Here is a 13996-nt window from a genome sequence, read left to right on the forward strand (position 1 = left end):
CGGTAATGACATGTGTCACTTACATAACTCCTTCTACCAGAACATTTCAAATTACTTGTGTGCCTTTGGAGATCAGACTGAGGTGGTATCTCTGAAGTCTGTGCTTAGGTATCTGTATTTCAACTTCACTTCATAAACTGATGCAGTGATGCAGACAGCTTTAAGCTTATTCAACAGACAGAATACATTTACAGAGCAGATGCAGTTTTAATTTACCATTAATTTAAAATCTATTCCCATGATACAGAGACATCTACTGAGCTCTCTGTTTTTAATATCACAGTAGATTCGTTCTTCTGGTCCACACACATCTAGCCTACAAAGCTTTCTCCCAGATAAAGAAGAGGTGGGGAGGGAGGAGAGGGGCAGAGGAAATAGGTCCCTTCAGCTGATGAAGAAATGACTTCTAGAAATTCACACAGACATCTGAATTCACCAGTATGCTAAATATGCAGAACCTGAATCCAAACCTCACTATGAGACAGGCAACAACTAGCTTGGTAAAGAAACCAAACACATTTGTGGATCATGATTATGAACACTCTTCCCGGGGAGGGGCAGGGGGGAAGCACATGCACATACACACACACAAAAAATAAAACTTTCCTAAAGCTAAAAAATTATCGATATTACAACAAAACCAGCTACCTTTCTCAATTCAAGTAGATTATTCTTTCTACTGAATACTTCTTGGAATTCCCATTAAAAGAAAAGTCACATATATTGATATATCTTTTCAGGTTTTCATTGTATCAGGTAGACCTTTGGGAAAAGAGGAGGGGAAAGACACCTGTTTTGTCTCTGAAGTTCCTTTCTCTAGATTGCTGCTACAACTGCATCTTCCATTAACAATAATCTTCCATTAAAATCATGCTCAGTTAAAGCTGCTTCTTACCCTAAAGCTTCTGGGAATACTGTCTGTGCCATGCAAACACCAATCCAACAAAACAGCATCTCACTCCTACCATATTCAACTAAGTGCATCCAGAATTACAAATATGGTTCCTTAATTTTAAATGGTTTTGAGCACAGTTCTGTAAGAAAAAAGTGGTTCAGAAGAACAAAGTTTTGAGGAAAGCAACACACACATCATTTTTCAGGGAAATAAGTAGGTGACACGGAGAACCTGTTATTTCAAACTTCTAATAAATATACATTCCAGCCATCTCTCTAATTCAGTCAAATTAAAACTGATAGGAATTACGGAGTGAAAGAATACACCAGGAAAATATAGCAGAACAGAAACAAACAAATTATTCATCTATTACAGCAAACACAATGGCATTCTAATAGCAGATTGCTAAATTGAAAGAATTACCTAATTTTGAAGTTGCAGTGACATGTGCCAACATATAGCCTGATGGATAAATCTAAATGCCTACATTGGGAAACTGTAAATGAGCAAGCATGGGCTGTCAAAGCTGAGGTGAAGAGGACATTCAGTGCAGCCCAGGGTTGTCACGTAGGTGGGACCCTGAGCAGCTGTTGCCACTATCTGCCTGTGCACTCCCGCTACACATCATTGTCCTCCGCAGCTCTCCAAAGTTCTTGATATACTTTGTATAGCTGAGAACTACAAAGACTTTGGGTCCTTAGGCCTGGAAGTCAGCTATCCCTGCTGTAGCCCAAGTCCTGCTCTTTTCCAAACTACCCCCTCCCCTCCATGTAAACCTCAACAGATCCTCAGTCACTAGCAAAGTGGCTTTTGTCTCCTATAACATGACTTGCAAGTTTTGGAGCATACCATATGTCCTTCCAATAGCATTCCCTTTGTGTATACAAGGCCGTTGGGTACTGATGTGATTAGTATAGTACGAGAAGCTAAATATAAAGTGTAGATGAGTGTGCTGCCAACATTATATGCATAAAAGCAGGTAATATGTAGTTTTAATCGCAAGAAGCTTTTAAATGAAATACATGATCCACATTATTCTGGACTTGCTAAATGGGAATTTAGTTTTAGCACTTTTTAATATATTCAACAGCATGCAAGAAGTTGCTTTAATCTTGGATCAAATGATATTAACACCCACAAAGAGAAGCATTTTCTACCAACTCTTGCCAAGTCTTCTAGGACAGCCTCCCAGAATATACTCTGATAGTAACATTTGTAGTTATGCTTGCCAGTGGCTCCACTGACAGCTCCATCTCCGCACGAGCTGGAAAGCCAGATCATTAGAGACTGGAAAATCCTGTACTCCTGCTGGCACCAGAGTCTGAGCACCCATGGTAACTGATGGTACAGTGAAGGGAATACAGTAAGAGTTAGAGAAGTGAAGGAAAGTTAAAAGTGCTTAAATCCCCACCAAGTAGTTACAGGGTAGACAATGCAGCAAAGGATAAAAATGTTATATGCCTTTCAAATCAAATTTAAACAACACTTCTCATTTAGCTTGGATCAAAGACAAGCATTAATTTGCTACTCTAGTTTTCAGGAAAATACTACCCTTTAGCTTAAAAGTCTGAATTGCTTTTGAGATCGTTAATAGCAGAACAAGGCAGTGATTTCACACCCTCAGAGGAAACTTATTCTCCTCCCAAAAGATGTCCTTCTACATATGACTTTTGCAAAAGCTGGATTATTTGATACACACAATGGAGATGACAGCCAATTCAGTAGCACTCAACCATCTTGAGCCTGTATCCACGCTGGCCATCCCAAGCAACAATAAATAACTTGCATTTACCTATATAGGGTCAGCCTGGGAAACAGGCATTTGAACAGGTCGTGTAACTCTACAATTTACTGCACAAAGTTAATGCTTGCATTTGGCTTTCAGATAAATTAATGGCTTTTTACATAACACTTTCATGTAAATTACATGGCATAATATTTCATATCAGAAATAAGTAAAAATTTATCATTACTTTTCAGGTGGGATAGAAAAAAGTAATCTTTATTTTTGACCACTGAGCCCTTTCAAAAAAGAAAAAAGGGAAAAAAAATGATTCCTACAAATATAAATTCCCTTGATAGGGATTTATGTAGATCTTCTCTTTGGAAATCTCTGTATTTTCAGGTGTCTGGCCTCAGGGAGCTCTGGCTGACAGGTGTCTTTCAATAGCCAGAGAATTTTATTGAGTAACAAATGTTCTGTTAAAGGACATAAGATTTTATATAAATTCATAAGAAGGAAGGAATGTGACTGCACTAAAAACATCTGATGTTTTATTTGGTCATCTGAAGCAAACCCCACAGTTGTAACAGCACAGAAGTCAATTTGGAAGTAGTACTGACACTGGTGCATACATATGTACAAAGTCCCTTCTTTCGTAAGAGAAGCCCACAAAATCCAACAGCAACAGCTAGAAGCAAAACTAGGCCAGCTACTAATGCAGGTTGCCCAAACAAACAAACAGTGCTAATTCTGCCATGGAAAAATTACAACTGAGAATGTCTGAAAGGAGCAAACTCCTAATGTGTTAAAAAAAACCATAACAAAACAAAACCTCAAATCCCAAAGAGATTATTAAGATCACCTGAGTGATCTTTCCCATAAAAGCCCAGTAATCCTAGTAGTCCGTGCTGTTATGCTTGAAGAATTAACCTTTCACTCAGCTTTCCTCTCCTCTACTTAGAAGATTACATGACTCTGTGTAACCTCATTTGATGGGTTAGTTTTCATTTGGTTTTCCCCAAATCTATACAGAATTCTTCACTATATTTTTGTTAAGCTGTGGGCTTTTGGTCACCAGAAATAAAAATGAACTATGGCTTTATACACTGAACACAGTACAGTGTATTAAACATCTTTAATACTGCCAAAATAGGTGAGAACTGAACGTGTGGTTCCATGTACTTTTGTGGAAGCCAAGTAAAAGTAAGTTATTTTTAACTTACATCATTTCACTGATTTGTTTTACAGTGCAATGTTACAAACACTTGCACACATCTAACTAAAAGGGAAAAGAGACATGCAACTGAGCAACCTGGGGACGGACCTTAGCATTCACTTCACTTGGAGATGAAGGTATACCAGAACACACTCACAGAATATGTAGATTTTCATTGCCCAAATCTTTTCCAATCCATTAAGAGTGGCAGGGAAACAGAAATGCAAGTAGCTATTACTTCAGTAGCTATGCTTTGTTGTAACCATACCCAAAACCATAACATTCAAATCAATTTTGAATTCTTTTAAGAACAAGTCTCTAAGTCTCGTCAGTTCCTAGTGCATCCTCACATATTCTAAGTTTTTAGAGTCATAAGAGCATTATCCCTTCGCTTCCCAGCAGCATACGGTGTGTCAAAAGAGGGCTTACTTGGAATGACAGGAAAATGAGAATATGTATTGTGATGAAATCAAGGCACGTGTTTGCCCCACCACTGGTAAGGTTCAATGAAATTATTCCTGTACCTGTCCCTTTCTCAATGAGGGAAAAATCATTAATTAAAATTCACAAGATAATTAATCACAGCTCAGTAAAGCTGACATGCATTTCTGTCTGTCACGTTTATATTTTTGCAATTAGGTGCAGTGGAAAGTCACATAAAAGGTCACATTTTGCTAAAATCCAGTGATGTTATCACAGCCACAAAGGATAAGAAATAAGGGCACCATGTCATACATCAGTTTTAATTAATGAGAACAAGGCTTCTAAATGACACAAGATGAGTCAGTAAGTCACTGGCAGCTGTCACGGTACCCTACTGCTGCTTCCCAGACACTCCCCTCACAGTCTTCATGTATCTTTCAAAACACAAAATCTTCTGTCATGCTGTAGGGCAGAAGAAAAGATGTGCCCAGTGAACAGACCTTGACAATGCCAAGACAGGATTCTGTGAAGAACTGGCCTCTTCCAGGCCAAAGAGCTTCGGTTAATGGGAGCCTGCTGCAGAAGAAAGATGCCATGATCTTTATTTATTTACACGTGTGAAGAAAACAAAGAACCAGACGCACTTGCAGTGCTGAAACTCAGAAGTAACTCTTCTGAAGGTAGCAGAATGGCAGCTGGGTTAAAATGGCTCTTAGCCTCTTCTGCTCTCCTCACATGTTAGCTCTCAGCTAACATGCCACTCAAGTATCTTGTTAAAAAAAAGTTCAGGGGAACCATTTGCACCATTTTTTTAAATACTAATTGAGAAGCAAAACATTAATTCTTATCAGAAAATTCAACTTGCCGAATGCAGTGAAACAGATGTGCTGATCAATATCAGACAGAAGCCTCTAAGCTTAGTGTTTTTTCTAATCATCTTTTTCCAGCTAGGTACGGAAATCCAATCGTTTGGCATTGGGCCTCTCATATTGTTCATTATATGACAGATATATGTTATTAATTTGTACTCCTAGAATAGAGATCCATGGAATTAAATATCTGGAAAAATGTAAAAGTCTTATGTGACTAGTGGCTCCCTGATATAAAAAATGTAATATGATGATCAATTTTGGGAAGACAGAGTTACAGTAGAAAATTGCCAGATAGTAGCTATCCAGACAGCTCTGAAACTGTCTTTGTAACCAGACAAATAGGTAAGGCACACCAGATTCTGACATAAGCGAAAGAAAACAGAAAAGCAAGAAAACACCTCCTGAGGGCTGCAACAAGCTATAAGCCACTGAACCTAACATTCATAACATATAAATTGGTAAAATCTAGAATAGAAAGCGGATTAAGGTACATATACATGTAAGTGGGATATATTAGGAGAGTTCTGCTATAAATTACAGTTATACCTCAAACACCTTCTGGAGTTCTTTGCAGGAATCAGCAGATCCACAGGCAAAAGAAGTCGGGTTGATACCATCTGATTTCCAAAAGGCAATAATTAATAGTCTCCCTCACCAAGACTACTGAAGAAATTCAGGGGACATCCTCACACACTGAGCAGCCATTGATAGGGGGAATCCACAGGTAGGAGAATCCCAGAGGAACCTGTGTGAAGGCTTGTAACATTTACTGTCACAGGATCAGGAACATTATACCAACAGGAGAGGGGAGCTAAAAAAATGTGTCTGGTTATTCACAATAAAGGAGCTAGCAGATTAAATTCACAATGGATGGGCAGAATTATGCACAAGGGAAAAAAAACAACACAGAAAAATACCTCTCTCCCAGGGCTATGAAATACAAAAACCATCAGCTTTGGCTAACCACCTTTCCTTCCCTTCTCCTAACTTTAAATAAAGGACTAGCCTGTTCTTGAAAGACTGAATTGATCAAAATCTTTCCAATTGCACTTTGGCTGAATTGATGAAAGATCTTGTTTTTAAAGGGTTCAATTTATCCTTTGGAAATCTGCAGCCACTGTATAGGATAATACTGAAAGTAAGAGAAATTCTGTTTTCTTTTTTAAAAGGCTGCTTCTATGGGTCAGTGTAAAGTGCAGCCTGGACCGCTCTAAAAATATTAGATGTAGCTGTGCCATTTAAAAGATTGTTTCACTGAAAGAAATATAGACAAAGTATATAGGTTTCATGAAGGAAAAAAGAGAAGACGCATTAATATTGGCAAGATTATGGTCATGAATGTTGCACTTCAGTTGAACAACATATTTGATAGGCTTCTGAAAAAAAGAAGTGTTTTAAGCTTTAATCCCTCTGAAAAGGAATTCTTCATTTTCTTATTTTTCCCCCAGGAATTTGGTGTCTCACAGCCTAATTTTTGTATAAACACTATTCATATTCTTAAGCGGAGCATTTACTTATATACTTCAATATGAAAACAAAACACAGAGGGTTTAAGCAAGTGCAAAGAGACTTGTAATCTTTGAATAAAAATTGTCCTTCTACTTTATGTAGCTTTCATTTGATTTTCTGCATATCTTATTCCTTTCCAAGTTTTCCGAGGACTATCCTCAACTGAGCGAAATGACTGGGGCATCACGCAAGCTACCGTCACGACAACTGTGCATGTCATTCGCTGACAATCCTGAAGAGGGTAGAGTTGCACAACTCACTGCTACTTCTCTCCTGAAACACTGTTCTTCAGGAACACATTCAACTTTGAAACCGAAAGACTGATTAGCCTATCTTTCTCCATTCCCCTTTGTCACACTATTAAAAGTTTAGGACAGAAAAAGAGCACGCAGAGTTCTGAATCTCACCTCCTTAGTCTTCCAAAGAAGTTATTTAAATACATTTCTGTGCAATCCACCACTATGTTAACAACCTACAGATACAATAACTTAATTACAGTTTCAGTCAGGTCAATATCTATCAAGAATTTTATAACTGCACTACATACAGGAATTTCACAGCGAAAGGCATAAGTGTCATCCCTAAATGAAAGATGTCATTCCACTAATCAACCAGAGCAGCTCTCATGATGTGAGCCGCTCCCTCTAACCAGACCTACATTTCAAACGAATGCAGTCTAAATTACCAGCACACAAGCAGGAATCAGCTATGATTAATGAAGGTTTACAGGAAGAGAAAACCCACTAAGCTGAAACTGCATTTTCAAATACAGCATATTAGACAGTATATTGGTAGAGCATCTATTATAATCCAAGGAACAAACCCTCCTAAATTAACATACACTATTTGGAAACAGATAAAAGTATTTCTTAGCTGTCTTTTTACCAAACAGCAGTCAAAATTACCTGAGTTCATTTTTGTGCATTTCAGCTATTTTCTTCTCGAGCTTTTGTGACTGCTTGGGAAAAATCTTAAAGTCGCTGATGTAATTCTCTGGGTGTTCATCAGGATCATAATCACCAAGCTCAGCTAAACAGATCCAAAATACAAAACAAAACAGAAAAATTCAATTGCAATATTAGTTAATAAGGAAATAGTCACTAAGTACAGTGTAATTCAAGGTACTTCCATGATAGGTAAGGATCCAGCATCTGTCAAGAACGTTACTTTGAAGAATTGATAGTTAACTGAACAACAAAATCCTTGTAACTGCAGCTTCAATTAATGAGTTTCAAGGGAAGTTCATGGTTTATTAACTGCAGCAGTAATTAGCAATCCTAAACTATTTTCTGTGGCAGAAACATGCTCTGTAAAACAGAGGTGTAAGTAATGTTCACCCTTTGAGTACCTGTCATTCTGGCACCAGACAGAACTGAAACAATGCACTCCAGATTCTCCTCTTTTCTACACTAATTTATCCTCACTGATATGGACTGGTTTAATTCTGTTCTAGCAGGGAAACACAGGCTGTAACATTATTTAAGGTGGCGCACAGTATTTGATTCCTCTTCTAAAAGATGCATCACTTAGGCACCCAAACATGGCATTTGGTGTTTTAATTTTCCAAATAAGTCTCTTTTAATAAGGTCTAAACTCAATCTTAGTTTGGATATGCTCCCTTATATTGCATTAAGAGTTTCATTCACATTAAGGCAGAATGAAGTGGACTTCCACACATGACATCGCTAATCAGACATCTAGCTAACTATTTCTCTGTGTGCAATCTAAGGCCTATACCTGAATTTAGCCCTAAGGAAATGAGGGAGAGGATGAGAAAAAAAAAGGGGGAGGGAGACAGGACACACCTTTATCCTTGAATTACATCTACTATTTTTGCCAGAGATTCTGTCATCACACAAGTCTTCTTTACCATAAGAAAGGGCACTGAATGACACTTTTTCTTGCTTAGGTCAAATGGAATAGGCTACATTTACATTCAGGATTCAGAACAGAATTTTGCTTTGTTTATAACTGGAATCTAATATTGATGCTTTCACATAAATGCTAAGACAACCCGTTGTTTTGAATTTTTTTTTTAAGTTCCAGTTTGGGTTTAGTTGGCTAAATGGCTGAATTACTTAAAACACTTTATAGTGCATGTCAATGCGGGGAAACAGTACAATTAAAAAAGCCCCGTACTTTACTGCTAGCTATACTCCCACAACAGTTCTGAGTTTCTTTTTATACTGAACACACCTATCAGTTAAGTATTTGAAAAAGCCTGCTGCTTGTACTTACCTTGGACAATACAGGCACCCAGGTAGGCAGCATCAGAAAAAGAACACAGCAAACGGCCATGGAAAATGTCCCTTTTTATTTGTAGATATAAGAGGTATCTGAAATATAATTTAAAAAATCAGGAAACTATGTGGCATCTTTTTGTAACAGATTTAACTTATCGGTGTGAAACCAGCTGTGCAACTATTCTGGATCTCTCTCTTGCTACCTTAAACGACAGGAAAAAGAGGCAAAGTGCAACCACAGGAAAAACTAGATGTAAGACAAGAGATTTTGCTCAGTAACAATGAAACAATGACACCAAAACCCACTAAGAGATAGCATGGAGAGTAATTTATTTAAAATGTACAGCTGTTACAATGCTCATTAGTAAAGTGAAATAAATTAGAGTAATGTCAGTGTGTTTGAGCACACCGCCTCTCATTAATTACAGGTTTACACAAGGAAACCTCTCTATTGCTGTGGACAAAATAGCAGATTGACCACAGCAGAGAGGATTTCTTTCCTCTTCTTTTTTTAATCTGTGAAGCATCCTAGATGAAGCTTTGAGGTGAAAGCAACTCCCTGAGGCCTAGGGGGGCAGCAGGCAAAGGGGACTTGCCTGGGGGGAACCTCTCCCATTCCTCTCAGACCTCTGTTCTCCCTCCAGAAGAACTGGGGAGAAGAAAACAAAAGGCTCCTTCTATCTGCCCTCCACCTTCTACCACAGAGCAGCATTATTTCTAATTGCAAGAGGAGAGATGCAGCTGCGAGGCCATCACTTTCTCTTTTGCTTTCTCTCCCAGAGAGCATCCTCCCAGAGACAGACCAACTCACAGCCCAGTGACTCACTGGCAGCTCCTTTCCCAGCCACCTGGCTGGTTATAGCTGCACCATTTAGCAGCTTCACCCCTCTGGGAAAATAAAGCATTTAAGCATTGCTTTAGCCAGATAAAGTCAACTATCTGGAGGGTGCTATCAGACCGAGTGGCTTCTGGAGACCATCAGGACATTGCCTGATGCTGCCAGTCCTCTCCAACCCTGAGCTGCAGTGTAGCCAATAAAAATGTGCTCTATGAATAACACTGATGTCAGACATGTTTTGCCCAAGTTACTTGGTTCTGTGTGTACCGTGAGCTCCTGCACCAAGTATCTTGTCTGGAGCTTACAGGGAGTTCTGGATTTGAGCAAGATTGGAAGCATTATCTAAAGGGCAAGAGAAATTTTCTTCCTTTCCTTGGATTGTTACTAAATGCTATGTAAATAGGAGACAGTTACCACTGAGAAAGCAATTTGTTCTTATTTTGAACACATTCTTTCACTGCATTACAGTATTATAAGTTTCTACAGGGACTTTGCCCATCAAGGCCTTTTTTTTAATTTTGCAATCCCTTTTTTTTTCCCTGTAATCAGTGTCCAGTAACAGCCCACAAATTGACTTCCACAATTTGGTACTGCTACAGTACAAGTAGTTCCCAGAGGAGAACTGCATCAGGATGAACCAACGGTCTCAGTGAGATGCAGTAAAAATTCTCAATCACAATGACAACCTACTGGAAAAAGCTCAGTATATTGATGCAGATACCATATGTAACTTGGGCAAATGAGCAGTCCCCATCCTAAGACCTTTGGTAAATCTTTCCAGGGTGAAAAATTGGCTTGTGGTTCTCCAGAGTGACCATTAGCTTGAGGCCAAACTGAGTTCACCTTTTAAGAAGTGCCAAAAAAAGCCACCTATGAAAGGGCATCCCTAGATTTCACAGCATGGCTTGTTAGATGAGCTGTAAGGTCAACAGATCTTCAACCACACTGCACATTGGTAGTTTCTGAGTTTGAAAATTACTATAATGAGATACAAAAGTAAATAGGCATCCAGAAAAGCATATTAACCCACTGCTCCTGACCTACATTTGCAGACATGAGGCTGAGGTGAGAACTAAGAATCTGAAGTGTCAGGACTGTGCCAGGTCTGACTCTCCAGCTATACAGATGGAAGCAAACACTATGAACAGTTACTTTTCCATTAATATTTTGGTATTTACAAGAAGAAAACACAGTTTTGCAGGAAATTCTTTCCCATGTAACAGGATTAGGTGCCAATGCTGCCTACTGTGACCATCTATTACAAGCCATTATCTTCAGGGCCCAAGGAACATGGAGTATCTTCAAGAATTGACTCAAAGCACCTATTCAAGAGTCAAGCAGCCTCTCTCTCTCTCTCAAATGCTATGAAAGAAATCACAAGTTAGAGTCCTGAAGTGAGATGGCAGGGAGTCCCCCTCCCCGCCCAGTATCCAGTTATTTTGTGAGAATAAACCTGAAAACACAAATACATGAATTCGGTAGAATCCAAAACCAGTTTTTTTAATACGGGGGGACAGCCATAAATACAACAGTTTGTGATGGGTCACTAAGATACTACACTGGCACTTAGGATCAAACACAACAGCAGCATCAACAGAAATCCCCCAGGATGAGGGCAAAAACTAATTTCTATACATTCCACTAAAATTCTATATAGATTAACATGGGAGTTTGGGTGGAAGCGTGCATACTTGTGGCATTTCTAAGCAAATAGTTTGTTGCTGACCAGGAACAAAGATCCTCAATGTCGTTATTAAATTTCTGCATCCATAATAGTCTCAGTTATCTGAGCTAATCTTAAACAAGAAATGCATGGGTTTATTTTCCCCAGAAAAAAATCAAACAGGAATAATATAGGTTTTATACTAGTTTCTTGCTTAAGCCTGTTTGCAATGTGAAACTACCAAAATTTGTCAAAAAAATACCCCCCAAAGTTAGTTTCATTACAATAAAAAATAAATATACTCTTTCAATCTAAATTGTCAATATATGCACTTTTGTCAATTACATGAAGCTAATAAAAATGTATTATTATCCATTCCCTCCAGCTAAATCACTAGCTCTGCAAGTTGTTCAGAATTTAAAAAAAAAATCAGAATTAAAAAATTGCAGAAAATTTCTATCACAATTTTTCCATAACTTCAGGATAACACATTTTTCATTGTCTTGTCTCCCTAACACACCAGGAAATACTTCTTTTCTGTAACAATTGGGAAAACACAAACACATATTCAGTTTTTGCTGAGAGGTATGTTAACAGAAGATAAATAAGAGTAAGCAGAGGATATGTAACAAAAACAGCACATAAGACATAATTTTAGGGAAAAGAACATTTGTGCCTCAGAGATGATTTCTTCCCAGTGATCATCCTGGGATGACAGAGCTGAACACAAGCCATCACGTAGGCTAGCTTCTGTCACAAACGTGGGCCATAGATGTTATTCATCTGTCTTTGCTTTAAAATATATAATCCCTAGCACTTGCTAGTCTGAGGAAAAAGCTGTGGTTTTCCTCCCTTATGTGGAAGGGCTTTGTTGTTGCAATGTTTCATTGGCTGTTTGGGGGGCAAGGGGGTGTCTCTTAAATTGTTCCTGTACCTTTCTATTACACTAATAATTTTTAAAATAAAAATACTGAAGTTTATTTCTTCTGTCACTAAGGTTCTGTGCTACTGAGTTGCTGCATGCATTTGACCATTGAAATCCTTAATCAAATAGTTCAAAATCACACTTTTAAAGAATTATTTCATTTCTGAGAAAAAAAAAGAGGAAAAAAAAAAAAAGAAGAAAAAAAGAAACATCTCCAAGACAGATGGCAGCAGTCAAGAGGGGAAAAGAGGCACACACCACAGTTCCCAGTAGAGACGAGAAATTCTTAGCTGGGACACAAGGGAAGCACTTACACTCGTAAGAAAGGCAGGGGAATACCCATGCAGAGCAGAACCAGAGAGTCTGAATGTGTTTTTCAGAGACCACCCACACAGCAAGCTGCATAGGATGCTATTCATCTTCAAAGCAAGAAGGCCAGCCTGGAACAAGACTAAGACGTTAAGGAGTTTTTTTTAAATGAAGGAGATATATGCACTTTGCACTAGAAGCCAACATTGCAAGCTTTGACAAAGTTTGGCTCAACCTCAGACACTTCCTATAATCCTGATAAAGTACTTTCTGTCCCAGGTCAGCAAAGACCTATGAATGCGTACCTGACTCCTGAATTCAGTAAGGTTTTAGCATGTACTGAAAATTGCCTATACTTACAGAAATAACTTGCAAAATCAGATCTAATTTTGTTGCTTCTCATGTACTTTTACCACAGCTGTTCTTTCCAAGCCCTGGCACAACTTTATAGCCTGATTTACAGCCCTAAGTACTCAGGCTTACCAGCAAGCTAGTAAATGTATGCTTCAGCGCTTATGCTCATAAGTGTCTATCATTGGAACAAACTCTTTTCCATCTATTATCTGTTTGCAATACAGATGACTCAACTCCAGGTTAGCCAAGCCGTTCCCGCAACTGCAGATGAAGGGTCAGCAATATCTATTATTGTTTTTAAGCAGGCTTCATGACCCCCAGAGACCATGTTGCTAACTGCTTAACAAACAATTTATTTATCTATTTTAAGATGTTTGATGAGGCAGGAAAGCTTTCCCACAGCCAAACTTTGTGGTTTGTCCATGTAGTGGTTTTTCCTTGTATTCAAGTCACTTCACTCATTTTATTCCAGTAATGCATTTCTCCCAGCGTTGTCGCAGCCTTTCCAGCTGACACACACGGTCACCTTGAGATATCCAGCAATGTTTCAAAAACTGTTATCTCAGCTTGGTGTCTGACTTTGACTGAACTGCTCTTTCCCATGCTACTGTGCATACTCAGGTGCAGAGTAGCAGAGGGCAAATGAACATGTTTACAATATTCCTGGATTGGGTGTCCTCCTCCCCCAGTAGAATTTATGAGATCTTTATGTATATTATTCTGGACATTAACTTCGCATCTTGTCTTTACTGTAGATATCATCAAGTACACTGCAGGTGCACTAGTTTCCTGCCAAAGTCTATGACTCTAACCTAAACACTAACTACTACATGCTAGTATGTAATACCACAACTAAGAGAACAACTTTTCTATACTTTACAGTGCCAACTAGATAAAAAGGCTAATAGAAAAAATAATTATATTTTCTAAAAATATAGTTTGTCTATTTACTAATATTTAAGAAGTATTTTGATATCTTATAATTTAAAGAAAAGCCATCACTCTATTAGCTACTGATAAAACACA

At 38.4% G+C, this 13996-nt stretch overlaps 1 protein-coding gene across 2 annotated transcripts in view; it reads right to left on the bottom strand.

Annotated features, from left to right (window-relative positions):
- The window catches only part of FRMD3 (FERM domain containing 3), a 261212-nt gene that overhangs the window by 36622 nt on the left and 210594 nt on the right, over positions 1 to 13996 (bottom strand). For both annotated transcript variants that reach the window (XM_069777625.1, XM_069777627.1), the window contains 2 exons: positions 8877 to 8974; positions 7544 to 7667 (listed from right to left, as the gene is read on the bottom strand). In XM_069777625.1, coding sequence (XP_069633726.1) covers positions 7544 to 7667; positions 8877 to 8974 — 222 coding nt within the window. The remainder of the gene's footprint in view (positions 1 to 7543; positions 7668 to 8876; positions 8975 to 13996) is intronic.

Source organism: Haliaeetus albicilla, chromosome Z, assembly GCF_947461875.1.
Source record: "Haliaeetus albicilla chromosome Z, bHalAlb1.1, whole genome shotgun sequence".
NCBI classification, from domain to species: Eukaryota; Metazoa; Chordata; class Aves; order Accipitriformes; family Accipitridae; genus Haliaeetus; species Haliaeetus albicilla.